The sequence below is a fragment of the Peromyscus californicus genome, unplaced genomic scaffold, assembly GCF_007827085.1.
Source record: "Peromyscus californicus insignis strain IS unplaced genomic scaffold, ASM782708v3 Scaffold_3__1_contigs__length_106647218, whole genome shotgun sequence".
In the NCBI taxonomy this organism is placed as follows: Eukaryota; Metazoa; Chordata; class Mammalia; order Rodentia; family Cricetidae; genus Peromyscus; species Peromyscus californicus.
Window position 1 is genome coordinate 69,989,413 of NW_026294551.1, and position 23,348 is coordinate 70,012,760.

At 43.2% G+C, this 23,348-nt stretch overlaps 1 protein-coding gene across 1 annotated transcript; it reads right to left on the reverse strand.

The window, feature by feature from the left end:
* Nucleotides 1-9,894: 9,894 nt before the first annotated feature.
* Zcchc10 (zinc finger CCHC-type containing 10) lies at nucleotides 9,895-19,672 on the reverse strand. The gene is made up of 4 exons (XM_052758101.1): nucleotides 19,580-19,672; nucleotides 13,754-13,912; nucleotides 12,874-12,918; nucleotides 9,895-11,394 (listed from the first exon to the last, which is right to left on the reverse strand). Exons 1-4 carry the CDS (start codon nucleotides 19,618-19,620, stop codon nucleotides 11,130-11,132), a joined length of 510 nt encoding a protein of 169 aa, XP_052614061.1. The 5' UTR covers nucleotides 19,621-19,672; the 3' UTR covers nucleotides 9,895-11,129.
* Between the last annotated feature and the right edge of the window lie 3,676 nt (nucleotides 19,673-23,348).

Here is a 23,348-nt window from a genome sequence, read left to right on the forward strand (position 1 = left end):
TGATTTGTAGACTGAACACCTTAAAAAGTGTGATCACACTTTCAGTGGAAGCTAATTTCCACAATTATTTAGTGTCTGGTAACAGTGGTGTGGTAGTTCTCCTAAGAGTTTCAGATCTCACATTATTTACAATTGCCAAAAAGCAGAAGTAACCAAGTGTCTAGCAGTAGGTAAATGAATGAACAAAGTGTGTTACACGATACAACACACTGCCATTCAACCTTCAAAGGGGAAGGAATTTGACTTGTGCTACTACCAGATGGGTGAATGTGAAGAAGACATTATGCAAAATGAATTAAACCAGTCACAGGAAAACCAACCACTGCATGCTTCCACTTAGCTAAAGTAGCAAGAGGAGTCAAGTTTGCAGAAACTGAAAACAGAACGGCTGCTGCAGTGACTGGACAAGAGAGGAATGGTAGACTTTTAAAATAGGTATAGAGCTGCAGTTTTGCCAAATGGAAAGATCTCCAGAGACAGATGATGGAGACGGAGAAGATGGTTTCAAAATGATATGAATGGCTTCATACAGCTGAACTGCACGTGGAAAAACAGAGGGAAAAAAAGAGAGAAGACAGGATTGAGGATGCAGCTCCCTGGGGAAGCCATTGCATAAACATACAAGGCCCACGGTGTGATCCCCAGTGCCACAGACAAAAGCAGAGCAAAGCAAAAGATGAACAGAGTAAGCTTTATGCTTATTCTACTCCAACAAATGAAATTCACAAACAGGGCATGGTGGTGCAGTTCTGCAACCCAGCACTTGGAAGGCATGGGCAGGCAGGTCACGAGTTCAAAGTCATCTTCTACCACATAGCAAGTTTGAAGCCAGCAAGTGCTACACCAGTCTCTGTGTGGTTGTTTGAAGGGGAATTGTCCCCACAGGCTCCTAGTTTCCATTTCAGGGATGTTGAAAGGTCTCATTGGATAAAGGTGCTTGCTGCACAGCTAGGAGACCCAAGTTCCATCCATCCCAGAACCCATGTAAGGGTAGGACAAGAAAAACAATTCCTCAAAGTTGTTCTCTGATTCCCACGATTCCCACATGCATGCTGTGGCATTTGGACCCACATACACATACATCACATGCATGCTAATAATGAAGAAAACTAAAAATCTACCCTCCCCTTGCCTTAAGTACAGACAATCCCAATAATAATTTACCCTGTTGTGCTGTCAAACTGTGTATGACAGATAAAGCAGGGTATGCTCAGCCTTATCACTTTCATTTGTTTGAGGTTTGTTTTGGTTTTTAAGGCAGGGTCTCATGCAGCTCATGCTGGCCTCAGACTTGTTATGTAGCTAAGACTGGCCTTGAACTCCTGATCCTCCTGCTTCCACCTCCCAACTGCTGGGATTACAGGTTTATGATCCCTGGTTTAGAGCGAAAGAAAAATCCTGGAACACAAAGACCACTATCAGTATATTGTTTAATAACACATGATAAAGCCTTTAAATGCCTGTATGATCAGATGCCTCATAAATCTGTTCAACTAAGCTTTTTCTGCTCCATACAGTTTGGCGGTATCTTTTTTTTTTTTTTGGTTTTTCGAGATAGGGTTTCTCTGTGTAGTTTTGGTGCCTGTCCTATATCTCACTCTATAGACCAGAGATCCACCTGCCTCTGGTATCATCAACAGTAACACATCTTAGCCAGGCAGGGTGATCTCATACCTGTAATCCCAGTGCTTAGAGGCTGCGTTGAGGCAAGATGATTACTGCATGTTTTAGGCCAGCCTGGGCTACATAGAGAACTTGTCTCATAAAACTAAAGACAATAAATAAAAACACAATTTAGCAGACTGCACTTCCACTTGAACTGAGTTAGTATTTTCCTAATTTGGCGAACATTCTCACAGGTATTGTTCCATGTAGACTACTCTTAGTGGCTAATTCTCCAATCGTTTTGAGCTTAACATTTCCTTTGTGCAAACATCTGAACAGTTCTAGTAGCACCCATCAATTTATTAAGTTGATGATAGATCAATAAAATAAAAATTAGTCACAAAATAAATCTCAGGGGCTAGGGAATGTAGCTCAGTTTGGAAAGTACTTGCCTAGCCTTGGGGGAAGGGACAGGAGGGGGGTGACCCTGTGTTCTACCTCCAACACTGACTATGGTGGTGGCACTTGCCTACAACCAAGGTACTCAGAAGGTAAAGGCAAAAGGATCAGAAGAAGTTCAAGGTCATCCTCTATCATAGATACCTGGGACCAAGTCTTTACGAGAAAACAAACAAACAAAAAAAAAACAAAACTGAAAAGCTATTTCAAGTTAATTACCTCAATGATGGGCTACATTACATATTATAAAAAATATTAACTACTCTGCCAGGACTCTTTTGAACTTGGCCTGCCCATATTAAGACATATCATGTCTGGATATGTAGATTTTGGCTGTTGCAATCCAACATGATTTAATGATTAACTCTGTATCAGTAAATGACTATCATTGTTTGGCTACCACATGAGTCATTCAGAAGCAAACTTTGGTGTACACCTGTAATCCAAGGACTTGGTTGGCTGAGGCAGGAAAATTGAGAGTTTGAGGACAGCCTGGACTATATAATGGGTTTAAGGGTAGCCTGGGCTACATAATGAGACCCTGTCTCACAAAAAGGAGGAGGAGGAGGAGGAGGAGGAGGAGGAGGAGGAGGAGGAGGAGGAGGAGGAGGAAGAGGAGAAGGAAAAAGAAAGGAAAGAAAGAAAGGAAAGAAGGAAAAAAGAAAGAAACTTAGCAGCCTCCTTTTCTTTTTTTACTTTTTGTAAAGAAACTTGGGGGCTGGAGAGATGGCTCAGAGGTTAAGAGCACTGGCTGCTCTTCCAGAGGTCCTGAATTCAATTCCCAGCAACCACATGGTGGCTCACAACCATCTATAATAGGATCTGATGCCCTCTTCTAGCATGCAGGTATACATGCAGAGCACCCATATAAATAAAAAATAAAATAAAATAAGAAACTTGGTTCAGCTGGGTGTGGTAGTGTACACCTTTAATCCCAGCGCTCTGGAGGCAGAGGCAGGTGGATTTCTTTGAGTTCTAGGCCAGTTTGGTCTACAGAGTGAGTTCCAGGATAGCCAGGGATTACAGAGAAACCTTGTCACAAAAAAAAAAAAAACCAAAAAAACCAAAAAAACAAACAAAAGAAATTCAGCTACGATGGGATATTCTGTGAGAATTCTCAATGTCTTCATTCTAGTAGTTGCATAAATCAGTCATATTTGGGAGAGGCTGGAAAGTGTCAGGGTTTAGGGATCACCAAGGGCAGTTTATAGGCTATCTACTCCATTATTCTTTGAAGAAAAGTGGATCAACAGAAAATGCAGCTGTAAACACTGTCTTCGTTGTGGTTTTGAGATGGTCTTATGTAGCCCATTTGGCCCTGAATTCTCTGTATAGCCAAGAACAACCCTGAACTTTTTTTTTTTTTCCTGGTTTTTCGAGACAGGGTTTCTCTGTGTAGCTTTGGTGCCTGTCCTGGATCTCGCTCTGTAGACCAGGCTGGCCTCAAACTCACAGAGACCTGCCTGGCTGTGCTGGGATTAAAGGTGTGAGCCACCACCGCCCGGCTCAACCCTGAACTCTTGATCCTCTTGCCTCTATCACTCAGCACTGCACTCCACTTAAGAGGTGCTGGGGATCAAAGCTAGGTCCTCATGAGTCCTAGGAAATCACTCTACCAAGAGAGTCACTTCCAGAGTCCTATTTTTCATTTTATTTCATTTCTTTTTTTTTTTTGAAACAGGGTTTCCGTGTGTAGCCCCAGCTGTCCTACAACTTGCTATGTAGACCAGGCTGGCCTGGATCTCAGAGATCCACCTGCCTCTGCCTCCCAACTGTTGGGATTAAAGGTGTGCTCCACTCCTGCCTGGCACTATTTTCCATTTCTTAAAAAGAAAGATTTGGGGGCTGGAAAATAGCTCAGGTAAGAGCCCTGGCTGCTCCTCCACAGGACCTGGGTTCAATTCCCAGTACCCACACGGAGGCTCACAAATCATTTGTAATTCTAGTTTGGCAGGGGAGGGTGAAGAGGCACTAGGCACATCAATAGTGCACAGACATTCATGCAAGCAAAACACCCATACACATAAAAGGTAATTAAAATATAAAAGTGAAATTTTGTTATAAGGATTCTAGTGACAACATTTAGTGTCAGTTCACACAAGTTCACAGACGAAATGCTTCCCTCATTCAACTAAGAGTCCAAATAACACTAAGGCAAATATGAATGCTGATGATTTTGCCCTAATTCATTTATTTATTCTGCCAACAGTTGATTCATTGAGCTCCTATAGATTTCAGGTAACAGTCAGGGCCTCAGAGGCAGGAGTGAGCAAAACTAAATTCTTATCTTCATAAAGTAGAACGGCCACATTAATGGAGAAGACACAGTTGTGAATATCCTCCCCCCACCCCCGTACACACACACACACACACACACACACACACACACACACACACACACACACAGAGTCACATAACAGATAGTCAAGTATAAGTGAGGGAAAATCAAGGCAAAGGCTTGGGGAGGGGCTAATTTAGGTAAATTGGCAAAGAGAACCCTTTCACAAAAAAATTTTGAACAGAAACCTGAATGGAGCTTTTCAATAACCATGAGCTTCAAAATTCAAAAACATTATTAGGTCTTTAAAAAAAACTATTACTGCATAACAGATTTCGCAACGCCCAATGGCTTAATAACAGAATTTGCTGGACGGTGGTGGCACAAACTTTTAATCCCAGCACTTGGGAAACAGAGGTAGACAGATCTCTGAGTTTGAGGCCAGCCTGGTCTACAGAGTGAGTTCTAGGATAGCCGGGGCTACACAGAAAAACCCTGTCTCAAAAAGTCAAAAAAAACCAAAACAAATAGGAATGAAACAAAACAGTATTTATCATCTCCCAATTTCTGTGAGTCAGGAATTCAGGTCTGGCCTGGGGTTTTAGGTTACAGTTATTAGAGCTTCACTCAACATGGAAGACTCCCTTGTGGTTCCGACATTTCTGATGAGTCAGGGCTGTTATGGCGACTTAGCACTTGCTCAGGAGGTGTTTCCCCAGTTGCTTGTGTATCCTCATGTCTCAGAGACTGGCCTATCCTACAGAGTGTGTTTGAAGAGACAAGGCGGAAGCTGTAATGCCTACCATGGCATCACATCCTGTTACCTTTGTTCCAGTCTATTCACAGAGATTAGCCCTGATTCAGTTATGAGAAGGGATTACGTAAGATAACGCATGCCTGGAAAAAAGGGTCACTAAACTACCTTGGCAGCATTTTTTCTCATACCTTTTTTTTTTTCCTTTTTGTTTTTTTGAGACAGGGTTTCTCTGTGTAGCTTTCTCTCATATCTTTAGGATGATTTTAAATAATTACCCAGGGGCAGGGAACCCATCTATGAATAGCAGTCTTTTACATTGGTTCAATTTATTTCCTTATCTACAAGTACACCCTATATATATATATATGCACACCCTATGTATATTATTACTCTCAGTTCAAAGTTTATTTCCTCTTAGGATATATATTTAAGTGTTTAACTTTAAAGTAAAAAAAAAAACAACCACATTTAATAAATGGAGCTGTCAGTGGTTAAAGTTTTAAACTATAAATTGAGTTTAATATAGGTTAGCATCCATTTACTTTTTTTTTTTTTTTTTTTTTTTTTTGCCGTTGTTTTTTGAGACAGGGTTTCTCTGCCTGTCCTGGAAATCACTCTGTAGACCAGGCTGGCCTCGAACTCAGAGATGCTCCTGCCTCTCTAGTGCTGGGATTAAAGGCTGGCATGGGTACTGGTTCCGCTGCTGCTGCTGCTGCCGCCGCCGCCGCCGCCGCCGCCGCCACCACCACCATCACTGCCACTACCACGGCCACGGCCACTGCCGCCATCGCCACCACCGCCCAGTTTGGCTATCCATTTACTTTTTAGTAAGTCTCAGAAGATTGTCTTTCAAGGAATTTTTCCAGGGCCACGTGTAGTGGTACATACCTGTAGTCCCAGCTACTTGGGAGACTGAGGAATGAGAAGCATTTGATCCTATCAGTTGAAGACAGCAGTAGGTAGAAAGAGAAGCTTTGATCCTATCAGTTGAAGATAGCAGTAGGTAATATGAGAGGCTTTGATCCTATCAGTACAAGATCACAGTAGGTAATATTGAGAGACCTCTTCTAAGAAAAACAGTTTTTAGGCATGGTAGTGCACGTCTTTTATCCTTACGCTTTCTAGGTAGCGGCAGGTGGATCTCTGAGTTAGAGGCCACTCTGGTTTACAAAGCAAGTTCCAGGACAGCCAGAGAAACCCTGTCTTGAAAAACCAACAAAGAAAAACTGAGCTGGGAGATAGTGGCGCACACCTTTAATCCCAGTGCTCAGGAGGCAGAAGCAGGTAGATTTCTGTGAGTTCGAGGCCAGACTGGTCTACAGGCTCCAAAGCTACACAGAGAAACCCTGTCTCCAAAAAAAAAAAAAAAAAAAAAAAAAATTATTTTGTACTGTTAGTTAAGGAGTAAAGCTGTTTACAGTATCATTCCCCCAGTTTCCTTCTTTGATTTTTCGAGACAGGGTTTCTCTGTGTAATAGCTCTGGCTGTCCTGCTGTCCTGGAATTTGATTTGTAGACCAGGCTGGCCTCGAACTCGCAGAGATCCGCCTGCTTCTGCCTCCGAGTGCTGGGATTAAAGGCGTGTGCCACCCCTGCTCCCCTCAGACTAGTCTTGAAAGCCAAGGATGACCTTGAATTTCTGAAGTTCTCCCAGATTGCTAGGTTAACAGGTTTGCTGACATCCCATTTGGTTAATATGAGGCTGGAACTTGAACCCAGGGCCTCAGGCATGCTAGACACACTTTACCAAATACATTCCCTGCTTCTTAACTTTTAAATTTGTTAAAAAACATTTACTTCCTTGTGTATGTGCAGAGACCACAAAAGGTCAAGTGTCGTCCTCTACCTTTCTCACTGTTCCTCTGAGGCAGGGTTTCTTCCTGCACCTGAGGCAGAATCTTAGCTAGGCTGGAAGCCAGCAGGCCCCTGTGAGGCCTCTATATCTTTATCCTCCCCAAAGCTTAGAGGACCACAGGAGGTTTGTCATGTGGAAGCCAGGATCAGAACTCCAATCCTCATGACTGCTGAAAGCTCTCTCAGCTGCCGAGCTATCTCTCCAGCTCCTCTATTTGATTTTGAATTTATTAATCTACTTTTGAAATAGGGTCTTATTATGGAGCCCTGGCTGTCCTGGAACTCACTAAGCAGACCAGGTTAGTCTTGAACTCAGAGATCCAACTGCCTCTGCCTCCGAATGCTGGGATCAAACAAAGGCGTGCGCCACCATACCTGTCCTTAATTTGATGTTTATTTTCTTCTTCTGCTTATTCAGGGGTTTGTTTTATTTTCCTAACTGCTAAAGTTACAAACATTTGTTTCAGATATTCCCCCTCCCCTAAAGTTATAGCCAGGTAAGGCTGCTCACACATCTTTCATCCTGACACTTAGGAGGGTGAGTCCCTGTATCAAAAATTAACAGTAACAACAAAAGCCAAAGTGAAATTTAGGGTTATGTTTCCCCAAAGTACTGCTTTAGAGACATTCAACAAATACTGATGTATTTAGTTTCCATCCTCATTAGTTAAAATAACTTTCAAAGCTGGGTGTAGTGCTGAATGTTGTTAATGTGAACACTTGATAGGCTGAAAGATGTAGAGTGTGAGGATAGACAAGGCTACACAGTGAGACCCTGCCTCCAAAAAACCTGACCACTTTATTTAACAATTGACCTTGTCTATTCCTTCTTATATTCTTTTTCTGACATCTAATTTGACATGATATAGTTTGAATTCTTGATCCTCTTGCCTCCATCTCCAGAGTGCTGGGATTATTACAGGCTTGCCCCAGACAAACATTTTTAATCCTAGCACTCAGGAGGCAAGGGCAGAAGGATCTCTCTGAGTTGGAGGTCAGCCTGATCTACATAGTGAGATCTTGTCTCAAAAACAAACAAACAAAAAACAAAACAAACCCCAAAAGCCACAAAACAAAAATAAGCATATAGCATCATGCCCATTTGGTTAATTTATGTACTGCTAAGAATCGAACCCAGACCTTCCAGCATGTTAGGCAAACACTCAGCCAGTTGAGCTACATCCTCTGCCCCCAAATCAAGATTGTTGAACTAATTATATCTCTTTTCTAAAAAGTTTAAGGCCACAGAATTATGTGGCTAAACCTCACATTATAGTACATTACTTTTTAAAATATTGCACAGTATTTCCCTAACCCTGTTAGATTTAAACTGTGTACATGTTATGCCAATATAGCAGCTTATCCCTAGTTATTCATACTCATGAAGTCACATGGGATCGGTTACCATACAACCTGTCACACGTTTTGCCTAGCGTTCACCAGACTGAGGGTTCGGATTGGAAAAAAAAATATAAAATGCAAAGTTTATGAAAGCTTATGTGTCTATGTGTAGGCCAGAGGTCAATGTCACACATTGTACTCAATTGCTCTGCTCTCCACCTCATGTAGGACAGTGTCTCACTGAATCTGGAGCTCACTGACTAGGTTGGCCCCCCTATGAGCTCCATGGATCTGCCCACCTCAGTCCCTTCCATTTTACTGACTGAGACACTGCTCTCACCCTTAAAAAAAGCAATCTTGTAAATATAAAGTGAGCAGGGGTAGGAGAGATGGTTCAGCAGTTAAGCACACTCTTGCAGAAAATCTGAGTTCAGCTCTAAGCATCCACATCCACAGCTCACAACTGCCTGCCTCCCTGGGCTCCCACACAGATGTAGGGCAGATAGACCTAGAAAGAGGCAGACCCACTAAAAGAAAAAGAATGCCAGGTGTGGTGGCCCAGCAATGAGGTGGAGGAGGGGGGTAAGAAGTCCAAAGTCACCCTCAACTACCTAGGGAATTAGATGCCAGCCTGGGTTATATGACACCGTGTCTCAAAAAACCAACCAAGAGCTCTCCTGAGATGTTTGGTTCTTCAGTCAAGACTCCAGCATGACATCAGTTGTACCAGTGAAGACAAAACTCATGGATGCTGAGCTGGGAGACATGCCAAGCTGGGTGGTGACTTTATCCAAAAGGCAAGCCCTGGAGTACTAGGGCTGTGCCCAATATTACCAATCCAGCAACACGAGGAAAGAGCACAGCTGGGGTCATCACCGTGCCGGCACCCACGTGCTCTTCAGTTGCTGGCTTGCTTTCTTTTCTTTTTTTTCTTTCTTTCTTTCTTTCTTTCCAAGACAGAGGTTCTGTGTGTAGTTTTGGTGCCGGTCCTGGAACTCACTCTGTAGACCAGGCTGGCCGCGAACTCACAGAGATCCACCTGGCTCTGCCTCCCAGAGTGCTTGGCTTAAAGGTGTGAACCACCACCGCCCGGCTAGTTGCTGTCTTTCTTATGTGCAGGTTGCAGGAAGGGCCAGTACAGAGGACTCTCTGCAATCCTGAATATGACCAAATGCTCAGTTCCATCTATGAAGAATTCAACTATGGCTGAATCTTCATAACATGACAAAGAACTAACGTCTAATAAAAAGTGACTGGTACATGTAGAAAAACACAGACGACAAAAAAAAAAAAAGGACCCAAGAAACCAGAAGGAAATGAATGATAAGCAAAGGAACAACCTTAACATGGAGCTGGAGAGGTGGCTCAGCAGTCATGAGCACTTGCTGCCTTTGCCCAAGGCCCAGGTATGATTCCCAGCACCCACACAGCAGTTTCCAACTGCCTACAGCTCCAGCCACAGGGGTCTGAGGAGGTATGGGGGTCTGATGCCCTCTTCTGGTCTCCGCATGCTCTCACACAAATGTGATGCACATCAACACACATATAAACAAGTAAATCTTAAACAAAAAACAAAGAAACATAAAGACTTGAAACTTGCATCATTTCAATGTACTGTATTAGGTTCCTTGAATTTATATATTCAGGACAGAAAAATCAGAATAATTTTCTGAGCACAAACATAAAAATAGAACACATTTATTAACAGTAGGAAAGCTATACTTAAAATAACAATGTATCAAATCTCACTGTTGCTCGAATTCCTAAAGGTCTTATAATAAAAAACCTGGAGCCAGATATTGGGGTAAATGCTGAAAGATCAGAGAGACAAAGGAACAAGCCACAGCTACTTCTCACCTCGCCAACTCCACGAATCTTCTGACTGAATGTCTGAGTCCTCAGCCAAAAGGGCTCCAGCTGAAAGGGTCTTCGGCTGAAGAAGCCTTTAGTTCCTGTCTCCTCACGCCTTATATACTTTTCTCCGCCCTTTTACTTCCTTCCTAGTGCTGGGATCAAAGGCGTGTGATTCCCAAGTACTGGGATTATAGGTGTACCACCACTGCCTGGCTCTGTTTTCTCTCCTAGACTGAGTATCTTATGTAGTTCAGGGTGGCTTTGAACTCTTAAGAGATCCAGAAAGACCTCTGCTTCCCAAGTGCGAAGATTAAAGGTATGTGCCACCACTGCCTGGCCTCTGTGTTTAATCAAGTGGCCTGTTCTGTTCTCTGATCTTCAGACAAATTGTATTAGGGTACACAATCTATCATCACATCTCACATAATAAACACAGCAAAAAGAGCAACTTCTTACTTGATATTCTGATGCAGTCCCTTCAAAGCCTGTCCTACACACCTTAATACATACCCACATAAGGCATTCATTTCAGAGGCAGAAAAAATGACTTATCATTGAAACCGATTTCCTGGTTTTCAGCTTTGATTATGTTCTACAGATGTATTTCAAATACTTAAAAAAAATGTCAACAACAAAAGCTGAGCATGGTGGCACATTATCTTTAATCCCTGTACTAGAAGCATCAGCAGGCTGTGAAATCAAGGCCAGCCTCCTCTACATAATAAGTTCCAGGCCAGCCAGGTCTACAAAGTGAGACCCATCTTTAAAAGAAGAAAAACAGCAAGAACACAATATTCATTCCTAAAATAAACGTCTTTATATATATAATATCCTTTATTAATATTCTATACAATGGCAAATACTTAGAAAGGTCTGAATTCTAACAAGCTGATCCAGCTAACCTGCTTGCTTGAGCATGTTTTCAGTTCCCCTGTGGGTCACACTGATGTTTTTGGTCCACTGGTTCAGTGTAGAGAGAGTTCTATTTCTTTTTCCTCTTCTTTGGTGGCTCATCATCAGAGCTGCTCTCTGTACTGTAACTGCTGCTACTGGAGGAGCTGGAGTCTGAATCTGAGTCGGAGGAGGAGGAAGAGGAGGAGGAGTAAACTGAGGAGGAGGAGCTAGAGGGGCTGTCTTCCGAGTCACTGTCCTCTGAGGAGGATGAGGCAGATGTCTCGCTCTCTGATGAAGACTCACTGGCCGAACTGTCACTGTTAGAGGTACTGGAACTCGTGACACTCTTCGACCTATTCAAGTTAAACAAAGCATGCGCACATGGAAAGCTGACATTTAACACAGTGCTTAAAAACCGATCATGCTGAGCTCCTGCACACTAGCCCTAGGCACAATCGATGTTAGGAGATTGCCTAACTGCTCTAACACATGCCTCCCCACTTTACAAGCTCTCTATCACTTCAGCAACTCTCTTGGATTTCACAAGGTATACCTCCCATACTATGTCACACTGAGCATGCTGGCACATGGCTATAATCCCAGGAGGTAGAGGCAGGAGGATCAGGAGTTCAGCTACATAGTAAGGTCCAGGTATATCTGTCTCACCCAAATATAAAGAAACAAAAGGAAGAGCAGGGCATGGTGGCTCAAGTCTGGAATCCTCGCACTCAAGAAGCTGAAGTAGAAGGATCACAAAGAGTTTGAGGCCAGCCTGGGCTACAGAGTGAGATCTAGTCTCAGAAAAATAAAACAGGGGCTAAAGAGAAGGCTCAGCATTTAGAAGCCTTACTGTTTTGTCAGGGGACTGGAATTCAGATCCCAGCACCCAATCTGGCAGCTCAAAAAACATCTTTAACTTCAGCTCCAAGGGATCCAATGCCCCCTCTGGCATCCAGATGCACCTCTATACACGTAAATAAAATAAATCTAAGCTGGGCGTTGTTAGTGCAAGCCTTTAATCCCAGCACTTGGGAGGCAGAGGCAGAGGTGAATCTCTGAGTTCGAGGCCAGCCTGGTCTGGCCAGAGTGACTTCCAGGATAGCCAAGCCTGTTTCGCAGAGAAACCCTGTCCTGAAAAACCAATAAACAAGCAAACAAGTAGATCTACAAATCAAAAGCAAAACCAAACAATAAAAAACAAACCAATAAACAAGCCAGGCATGGTGATCTCTGAGACGGAGGCTAGCCTGTTCTACATAGCCAGTTCCAAGCCAACCAAGACTATATATAGTAAGTGCAACCATGCCTAGACTTAACAGAAACTTTTTTTTCATTTATGTGTCCATTTATGTGGTATGTGTTTGTACACAATTGCATGCCAGTATGCATGTTTGTGTATGAAGAGCAGAGGTCAGCATCAGGTGTTCTCAATTGCTCTATACATTTCAGAGGCTGTAGCTGAACCTGGAGCTCACTGGTTCAGCTAGGCTGGATGCTCAGTGATTCACCAGGATCCACCCATCTCTAGCCCCGCTCCAGTACTGTGGTTGCAGGAACCGCCGATGCACCTCGCTATTTACACATGTGCATGGCAAGTACATTACATAACTGGGCCATTTTTCCAGTCCCCTCTAGCAAAATTTTGGTAAGATTTTATTGTGAGATCCAGAGGAGGAAATCATTTAGTATTTTCAGGTATAAGGATTCTAGAGCACTGTAGAAAAAGGAAAAAAAAATGGAGCTAATAAATTCCACAGAAGAAGAAAATATTAACAAAGACAGTTCCGTCCCAATCTTCCTCCCTCCAGGTAGTATCACCAAAAGCCACCTACCTCTTCTTCTTCTTGATCTTTTTCTCTACATTAGTCTCTCCCATGCTGAAGGACATAAGGGAAACAAAAGCTCCCATCAGTAAGAGTGACTTTACAATCCTCTGCTAGCCTCAGAACACTCTGCCTTCATTACATATGCTCAAGTGAACAGGATTTCTTGCTAGAATCAAGTGGAGTTTCCTGGGACAGGCTACACGCAGTACAGTCATGGCTGACTTAGAACATCTTATCTCATGTACATCAAAGCCAGTTAGTAGTTAAGATGACTGAACACACGGACTTGTTTCTTTTTTTTGTTTAGAACTTTAACTACTTACTGAACAAGGCAAACAACAGCACAATAGCTATAATCTGAGTTCCTAGAACTACACACGGTCATTTCACACTTTTACAAGAGCAAATTTAACCACAAGTTTAGTTATTGTTTAAACAAAAACAAACTCAAGACTGTATTCCCAAACATCATACAGAGCAATCTAGTGAGCTTGAGTGGAATGTACAGATGTGCAAAGCTCATATGTGTGAGCACACAAATAGGTTAATAGCTACCTTACTAGTAGAGATGGGAGGTTTAGATATGCTAATACTTGTGAAAAGCACAGTTAGTGTCTGACACAGGGTAGCCATTCATTAAAATCAGCCAATGCTTTTAGAAACTGGATTGGAGGTATACACCTGTAATCCCAGGACTCAGGGCACTGAGACAGGAGAACTTCAAATTTGAGACCAGCCTGAGCTACACAGTGAGACAATCTCCAAAACCCAAAATAAACAACAACAAAAAAACAAACCCCAGCTAGTATTATAATGAACCTTTCAGCCTCTAGTCAATTCTGTAAATATATGGGCAATTTCCTCTGGATACCATATGTAAACTTACCTTTGCTGCAATAATCTATTTTCCTTTTCTTTTAAAGCTTTCTTCAGCTCTGCAGTTCTTGAAGGCCTGTGTAGGTACTTTCTTTTTCCTGTGCATTCATATGTCCAATGTCCAAATTCCAAGCATTTCTGACATCTTACATGTTGCTTATTGGCTTCACTACAAAGAAAAAAACATAATACAAGCCTTAGAAGTTTTGTCTTGTGACACTTTCTGACCTGAAAAAGCATACAGTGATGTTTACTCTAACAGACACAGAAATAGTAGAGTAAGTGGATCAATGCATGCATCCTGGGGCTCAACAGAACAGATCTTGGCTCCTCTAAGCCCATCATGCTGTTTCATGCTTATAATTCTTCACTTTTCAGGAAGTAAATTAGGAAGTATGGCTGCAAGTTCAAAGTTAGCCTGAGCTAAAGACTGAGAGACCCTCTCTCAAGCAAAACAAACACATAAAAACAAGAATTAAGTTTTTCCACTCCAGTAATGATGCATTCGGACCAACTTTTTTTTTAGTTTTTTCCAGACAGGGTTTCTCTGTGTAGCTTTGGAGCCCATCCTAGAACTGGCTCTGTAGACCAGACCAGGCTGGCCTCGAACTCAGAGATCCATTTGCCTCCACCTCCAGAGAGCTGGATTAAAGGTGTGCACCACCACCATCAGGTTCAGGCCAACATTTTTAGTTCAGAATGCAAAGAATACAGATTTCTATTTTTCTTTTCTTTTTTTTCTTTTTCTTTTTCTTTTTTTTTTTTTTTTGTAGTGTTACATATTAAACCCAGGGCCTCCTTCATGCGCATGAAGCAAATGCTCTCTACCACTGAAGTAGACCCCTAACCCATTAAAACATTTTAAGGGTAAATTTTAAGGCAGGTAAGGGTGCTTCCTGTAAGCCTGAAGATCTGAATTGGATCCCTGATCTGTGTGGTGGAAGAAACAGAGAACTGACTTCAAGTTCCTCTGACCTCTATTCCTACACACACACACCCACACAAATTAATTCCCCCCAATAGGGTTTCTATATGTTAACAACCCTGGTTGTCCTAGAACTCACTTTGTAGACTAGGCTGGCCTCCAACTCAAAGTTCTGCCTGCCTCTGCTGTTGGAGGTTTTTGCTCTTTTTGGGGGCCTGCCACCCAACTCTCAAATAAATTCACATACAGAGGAGGCTTATTATAAATTATGAATGCCCGGCCTTAGCTTGTCTTAGTTTCTAGCGAGTTTTACTTATCTTAAATTATCCCGTCTACCTTTTGCCTCTGGGCTTTTCCCGTTCTCTAACTTTTGTAAATCTTACTCTTACTCCGTGGCTTGCTAGTTGTGAAGATAGGTAGCTGGCCCCTGGAGTCTTCCTCCTTCTCTGGCTCCTTCTCCTCCCCTCTTCCCAGATTTCTTCTCCTATATATCCTCTCTGTCTGCCAGCCCCACCTATCCTTTCTCCTGCCTTGCTATTGGCCAGTTCTTTATTAGACCATCAGGTGTTTTACATGGGCACAGTAACACAGCTTCACAGAGTTAAACAAATACAACATAAACAAAAGTAACACCTTAAAATAATATTCCACCGGGTGGTTGTGGCGCACGCCTTTAATCCCAGCACTCGGGAGGCAGAGGCAGGCGGATCTCTGAGTTCGAGGCCAGCCTGGACTACAGAGTGAGTTCCAGGAAAGGCGCAAAGCTACACAGAGACACCCTGTCTTGAAAAACCAAAAAAAAAAAAAAAAAAAAAAAAAATATTCCACAACGCTCTGCCTCCTGTGTGCTGGGATTAAAGGCATGTGTCGGGGCTGGAGAGATGACTCAGAGGTTAAGAGCACTGGCTGCTCTTTCAAAGGTTCTGTGTTCAGTTCTCAGCAACCACATGGTGGCTCACAACCATCTATAATGAGATCTGGTGCCCTCTTCTGGACTGCAGGCATACATGCAGGCAGAACACTGTATACATAATAAATAAGTAAATCTTAAAAAATAAATAAATAAATAAAGGCATGTGCCACCGCTGCCTGGCAAGCCTCCTGAAAACACTCAGATTTTTTTTCCTCCTCCTCCTCCTTCTTCCTCTTCTTCTTCGTCCTCCTCCTCCTCCTCCTCCTCCTCCTCCTCCTCCTCCTCCTCCTCTTCTTCTTGCAGACGGGGTATCATATGTAGCCCTGGATGGTCTGGAATTCACTATGTAGACCAGGCTGGCCTTGAACTCAGAGATCCACCTGCTTCTGCCTCCTGAGTGCTGGGATTAAAAGCATGATCCATGACATCTGGACCAATACCCAGGTTTTTAATCTAATAAATTACAGCTTAGGTGAAAAACAAGGACATTAAAAGCAATTGTGTAGCATGAATCTTAAAAGGTCTTATTAATAAAATCAAACCTGAAGCCAGGTATAGGGTTGAGTGCTGGAAGATCAGAGAGACAGAACCAGCCATAGATTCCTCACCTCGCCAATTACTCAGACGATCCTGTTTCCTCAGACTGGAAACCTCTGAGTCCTCATCTGAATGGATTTCAGCTGAACTGCTGCTAAAAGCCTAAAAGCTTAACCAGCCAAAAGCTTCTAGTTTCTGGTCCTCACGCCTTATACACCTTTCTGCTTTCTGCCATCACTTCCTGGGATTAAAGGCATGTGTCACCATGCCTGGCTGTTCCAGTGTGGCTTTGAACTCACAGAGATCCAGATAGATCTCTGCCTTCAGAATGCTAGGATTAAAGGTGTGTGTGCCACCATTTTCTGACCTCTATATCTAGTGGCTCTTCTGTTCTCTGACCCCAGATACGTTTATTAGCGTGCACAATATTTTGAGGAACACAGTATCACCACACAATTGGGTACTCAATCCATAAATAGTATTTTCCTTTCAGTTTCACATACCTTTTGGTAGGTTTGAGAAAACGAGCATACCACTGTCACATGGCCATACAAAGGGTAAGTGTAACATTGCTGGAGTCTTTTGTTTGATGATGATGTCTTGCCAGACTTGATGGTGCACGCCTCTAATCCCAGCACTCCAGAGGCAGAGACAGGCAGAGCTCTGCGAGTTCCAGGCCAGCCTTGTCTACAAAAGTGAATTCCAGGACAGCAGGACTGTTACACAGAGAAACTCTTGAAAAGCCATCTTGGGGGCTGGAGAGATGGCTCAGAGGTTAAGAGCACCAACTGATCTTCCAGAGGTCCTGAGTTCAATTCCCAGCACCCACATGGTGGCTCAAAACCATCTGTAATGAGATCTGGCACCCTCTTCTGTGTACATAATAAATAAATAATTCTTTAAAAAAAAAAAAGGAAAAAAAAAAGAAAAAAAGAAAAGCCATCTTGTCACTGAAATAGCCTAAGTCTAGAGCCAAAAGAACAAGTTTAAGAGAGAAAAGGGGTGAAATGAGACCCTAGTAACTTAATTTAGTACTCTTAAAATTAGGGTGTTTTTGTTGTTATTTGAGACAGGGTCTCAGTATGCAGCCATGAATGATCTGGAACTTGCTATGCAGATCAAGTTAACCTTGAACTAAGTGGAGGGATTAAAATCATGGGCTATAACACAACCCCCCCCCCACTTTTTTTTTTGGTTTTTTGAGACAGGGTTTCTCTGTGTAGTTTTGGTGCCTGTCCTGGATCTCGCTCTGTAGATCAGGCTGGTCTTGAACTCACAGAGATCCTCCTGGCTCTGCCTCCTGAGTACTGGGATTAAAGGTGTGCGCCACCACCCAGCTTCACCTGGGCGCTTATCTTTCCTTTTTCTTCCCTTCCTTTTTTTTTTTTTTTTTGAGACAGGATCCCATTTATCTTAAGGCTCACCTTGAATTAAATGAATTCCTGATCCTCTTGCATCCACCTCCCATATGCTGGGGATTAATCCCAAAACCATATGCTTGCTAGGCAAGCACTCTACCAACTGAACTACATCCCCAGCCCTCTTATTACATATTATCATCATCCCAGTTTTCCTCCAGACTTACTGCTCTGACTTTCCTTGCATTCAAGAAGTCTGATAAGGCCCTAGAAAGTAGATTGTATGGACAATGTATGTAGTGAGGAATGGGGCTCTTCCAATATAAAATATAAACAGTCAAGCTGGGCGGCAGTGGCACACGCCTTTAATCCCAGCACTCGGGAGACAGGGAGAGAAGCAGGTGGATCTCTGTGAGCTCAAGCCAATCTGGTCTACAGAACTAGTTCCACGATAGCCAGGGCTGTTACACAGAGAAACCCTGTCTTGAAGTATATAAAATACATACAGAAACAGCTACAAACACACACAATGTGTGCTAGCTACCTACGAACTACATACAAGCAAATGGTGATGGCACAAAATGCTGAGAATGAAGAAAAAAAAAAGACAGTTTGGCAAAACAAAGGCTCAACAGGTAGGGAAATGGCTCCAAGGCTGCAAGTATTTACCACCTGTTTGCTTTTTGAGACAGGATTTCCCTGTGTAACCCTGGCTGTTCTGGAACTAGCTCTGTATCTCAAGAAACCCACCTGTCTCTGCCTTCCTTAATACTGGGACTAAAGGCATGAGCTATCACAACCCAAAAGAATTTAGTTAAGAACTACAAGACGCCGGACGGTGGTGGCGCACGCCTTTAATCCCAGCACTCGGGAGGCAGAGCCAGGCGGATCTCTGTGAGTTCGAGGCCAGTCTGGGCTACCAAGTGAGTTCCAGGAGAGGCGCAAAGCTACACAGAGAAACCCTGTCTTGAAAAACCAAAAAAAAAAAAAAAAAAAGAACTACAAGACAACTACTGTGACCAAGGACAATAGATAGTGGAATAATAGGTTTGCTAAGTACAGATAACACAGGTTCATCTCAGATGAAGTCTTATGTTTAAATTATTACATTTTAAACTGGGCGATGGTGGCCCATTCCTCTAATCCCAGCATGGGGGAGGCAGAGGCAGGTGGATCTGAGTTAGAGGCCAGCCTGTTCTAGAGAGAGTTCCAGGACAGCCAGGGCTACACGGAAACACTCTGTCGAAAACAAAACAAAAAGAATGGGACCAAAGGAAGTTAAAGGACGAAGTGTTTGCCTGCTACAGACCATCAAGTTCCCGCAACAAAATTTTTATCAGATGAGAGAGATTCAATAAAGGTGGAAATGTATTAACCCTTAACGAGCTAACTACATTTTATAGGAGAAAAAAAATTCTCACAGCCTCAAAGCAATTACACAACTGTCTATCCTTTCTTTTCCGGAATCCTCTAGTGACTCGGTCTTTTCTACGCCTTTCAGTCTGTCTTCAAACGTCACCCTCCGCTAATGTATTTACAGTCCAACTAACTTGAAGAGGGCCTTGCCCTTTTTTTTTTTTTTTTCCATCACAGCCTCTTATTTCCCACAAAGCCTTTTAGACTACCAGCTGTACTTGTTCAGAGTGTCAACTGGTTCCACAATTAGACTGTAAGCCGCCTGTCTTGGAAACATTTTTCTTCACACTGAAACTCTTGGCATGGAGTGGTAGGTACTAAAAGAATTATTGACTGGAGGAGAGAACGGCAGAAAGTGAGACGGTAGATGAGAAATGAGTAGAGGCATTGTAGACAGGCTTGTTTCCAGGAAAGGCGATAGGAAGGAGACGGGGAATGCTGCAGAGGGACAAGCGGGAGAAGTTTGGGTGCCGGGGGGTGAAGGTTTGGGATCACGCATCCAGGCTACCCTTGACAAACGTGTGGGACGGACAGGGGAACATAAACCACCCAGCGAACACCTCTTGGATCCATTTCGGACGCTCCGGAACCCACTCAGTCCCGCAGCCCGCGCCAGCTCACTAGCGAGCGGACCGGCGTCTCCACACCCACAGCCCTCCCGCAGACCCCACTGGGCGTCTCTCTTACGCCTGTCTCCGCGCTATAAGTCGATGCATGGGAGTCGCCATCTTGGAGCTGCCGGAGGCCGCCGCACAGGCTTTTGGGAAACTCCGAAGGGTGGGGCGGGGCCTTCAACCCTCCGAGACGTGGGCGGAGCCAGACGGGCTGGCTCATCCCAACAGAGGTGATTGGTGACCACCGGCTGGTGTGTTTTATCTAATGTGGGCCTTGTGTTTAGTATGAATATGACTAGGGCCTTGAAGGGTGGAATGGTGTAGAGTTCAGGAAACCTGTAACCCCAGCATTCTGGAGGCTAAGGCAACAGGATTGCCATGTGTTCAAGGCCAACCTGGGAAACAGTAAGACCCTGACACAAAACAAAACCAACAAAAAAGCCGGACTTTGGTGGCCCACTCCTTTTATCTCAGCACTCTGGAGGCAGGGGCAGGCTGTTCTTTGTGAGTTGGAGGTCAGCCTGAGGTCTACAGAGCAAGTAAGTCCCAGGACAGCCAGGGCTATACACAAAAACCCTGTCTCAGCGCCGCCCACTCCCACCCCCGCCACCCCCCGCAAAAAAGCTAAAAACCACAAAAAATTAGAGGTGTGCATCAACGTGACTGGCTCATTCTGTCCGTTTGTTTTCTCCAAAGATATGTTTGGACCAGTATTTGTCGCAGTTTTTTATTAGATTTTTCTTTTTTTTTTTTTTTTTAAATGTGTATAAATGTTTTGCCTGCCTGCCTGCATGTGTGTGTGCATCACCTGTGCGCATGCCAGGTGCTGAGGTCAGAAGAGGGCATCAGATCCCCTGCAACGGGAGTTATGGGGATGGAGGTGAACGCACATCTTCTGCAAGATCAACAAGTACTCTTAATCACTGAGGCAGCTCTCCAGTCCCTATTTTTCATGTTTGTTTTTTTTTTTTTTTAAGATAATGTCTTTGGCCGGCCAGTGGTGGCACAGCACGCCTTTAATTCCAGCACTCAGGAAGCAGAGACAGGATGAGATTGAGGCCACTTTTGTCTACCGAGTACCAGGACAGCCAAGGCTACACAGAGAAACCCTGTCTGGAAAAACAAAACAAACAAAAATAGTTTCCATTTACTCTAAGAGTTGAGTTACTGTTTTTAAATCTGTTTCGTAGAGCCTGACCTGCCCCCCAACCCATGACCTGGGTGATCACATGGGTCTTGGTGAGTCCAAAGTGTTGTACCTAATTCACTTTCTATCTTAACTTGCATTACCAACCCAAAACTATCTTTTTATGTCTCTCAACACCTCTTTTGTGAGTTTCTTTTCTGAATTTGTTAAAAAGGAAAACTCTATAAAGTCTTCAACTCCATCAGAGACCTGAGGATATGATATTACCTGAGTAAACAGGAAGTATAGAGCAAACAACTTCCAAAAATAAGAAATGACAGAAATAGCTGGCTGCCTGGACAGTCACCCAAGGTTCCTCTGCAACGTTGGGGCATCCATCTGGTACAACACTTTGGACTCACCAAGATAGGATGACAATGGAATATTTTCCCTGAATTTGTCAATGCTAATGGACTAGACATTGCTAATGTTAATTATTGCCTGTATATATTTGTATATAGTTATTGTATTTTTTGTATATAGTTTTTCTATGTTAGTTAAAAACCTTCACTTTTTATTTAGACACATGTTTTTTTTTGAGATGTTTTCTTATTGCCCCATTGTCTCTCTTCTGTAAACCTGTTTTACAACTACTTGTGATTTTATTCCTTAAAAAGGACCTAAGAAATGGATTCCAGGCTGCTCTCTTTAACGCTTTAGGAGGCAGTTGCTGGCCTGCTCTTGTATGAACCCCAATAAGATCAAGCATGCCTCAAATTTGGTTCAAAATTGTGGTAGTGTTCTTATACTAGATGGGATTAACAACACCTGTTTTCCCAGCACTTGGAAGGTAGAGGCATGAGGATCAGAAGTTCAAGGTCATCCTTAGTTATAAAATGACATTGAAGCTACCTCTGGGTTATATAAGACACTGTCTAAGGAAAAAAATTAATAAAGCAGGGCACTGGTGATGCAGGCCTTTAATCTCAGTACTTCAGAGACAGAGCCACACAGATCTTTGAGTTTGAGGCCATCCTGTTCTACAGAGTGAATCCCAGGACAGCCAGGGCTGCTACACAAAGAAACCCTGTCTTGAAAAGCCAAAAATAAAAATTGAAAAAAAAAAAAAAAAAAAAAAAGGTCCTGATGGCACAAGCCTTTAATCCCAGCACTCAGGGAGCAAGGGCTGGCGGATCTCTGTGAGTTTAATGTCAGCCTGGTCTGTAGGGGAAAAGGGTCAGGGAAAGAACACCCATAGGAAAAGTACCATGCCCCTGGCTTCACCCAGAGATTGGAGAGTTGGAAATCCAGGGTGAACAGCCGACCAATGTTTCCTATCATGGGATACTTCCCCACTAAACTCACTGTGCATCCTCTAAAAACCCTATAAAAGCCTTCCCCCTCTGCCCAGCCCTGTGCTGTCTGTCTGCCTATTCAGAGGCAGCTGCCATGTTGTTCTTCTCCCCAATAAATCTCTTGTGTGAATTTTGTAGTATGGTGCGACTTTGTGGTATTCCTTGGCTCCTGACTGCCAAGATGCCCTTGCCCAGGGGAAAACTCTTACATGGTCTACATAGTGAGTTCCAGGACAGCCAGAGTAACATAGTGAGATCTTGCCTCAAAAATAAATAAGTGATAAAAAGATGTGTGAGGGCAAGTCATTCTACTGTTTCTAGAGTTTAGGACCAGCCTATTCCCTCAAGGTTGACAGCATAGTTTTAAAATGGCTATTTTGACCCTATCATTCTTTTTTACAACTGGTTGCTGTAACTTCAAGAAACCTCATCAATGTAACTGGTAAACTGGACCCTTAATCCAAATCAAATATTTGCTGTGGCATCATTTGGACCCTTTTCTAGCAGCAGAAGAATAGCTGAGTGAACTTTTGTTTTGTAAAGAGCAGCGGCCACAGGCTGGGGAGAGTTCTTTTTTTTTTTTTTTTTTTTTTTGGTTTTTCGAGACAGGGTTTCTCTGTGCAGCTTTGCGCCTTTCCTGGGACTCACTTGGTAGCCCAGGCTGGCCTCGAACTCACAGAGATCCGCCTGGCTCTGCCTCCCGAGTGCTGGGATTAAAGGCATGCGCCACCACTGCCCGGCCCTTTTGTTTTTTTTTTTGTTTTTTTTTTAAATTTCTTTAATTTACATTGGTGTGAGGGTGTCAGGTCCCCTGGAACTGAGTTACAGACAGTGGTGAGCTGCCATGTGGGTGCTGGGAATTGAACCCAGGTCCTCTGGAAGAGCAGCCAGTGCTCTTAACCACTGAACCATCTCTCCAGCCCCCTGGGGAGAATTCTTAAAGGCTAAAGACACCTGCTGCCAACAAACCTTACCTGAGGTTGACTCCTGATTGGTGGAAGGAGAGATCTGACTCCTACAAATTGCCCTCTGACCTCCACAAGCATACTATGCATGACACTTATAAATAAAATATAAAAACATTAAATAAAGTAAAATAATATAAATAAAATTTGTTTACACAAATAAATAAACTATTAATTAATTGATTGATTAATTATAGAACAGTGGTAGGCAAGAGGAACATGGGCCTTAGGACATGAAGGAGGCTCTCTGGGTTGAAGAGGTAAGAGTGGGAGCAGAAACTCCCTGGGGTGAAAGTGAGACCATGCTTTAGTCACTTTACTTCCTTCCTTGTTTTATTTTATTTGAGACAGGGTCTCACTCTGTAGCCTTTGCTGGCCTGGAACTCACGGAGACCT

Excerpts from the sequence above, each read along its gene's own strand:
- Zcchc10 (XM_052758101.1), bottom strand. The coding sequence starts at position 19,620 with ATGGCGACTCCCATGCATCGACTTATAGCGCGGAGACAGGC. Across the intron at positions 12,919-13,753 it reads AATAGATTATTGCAGCAAAG|CATGGGAGAGACTAATGTAG; the intron begins GTAAGTTTACAT and ends TATGTCCTTCAG. Across the intron at positions 11,395-12,873 it reads AAGATCAAGAAGAAGAAGAG|GTCGAAGAGTGTCACGAGTT; the intron begins GTAGGTGGCTTT and ends TAACTTGAATAG.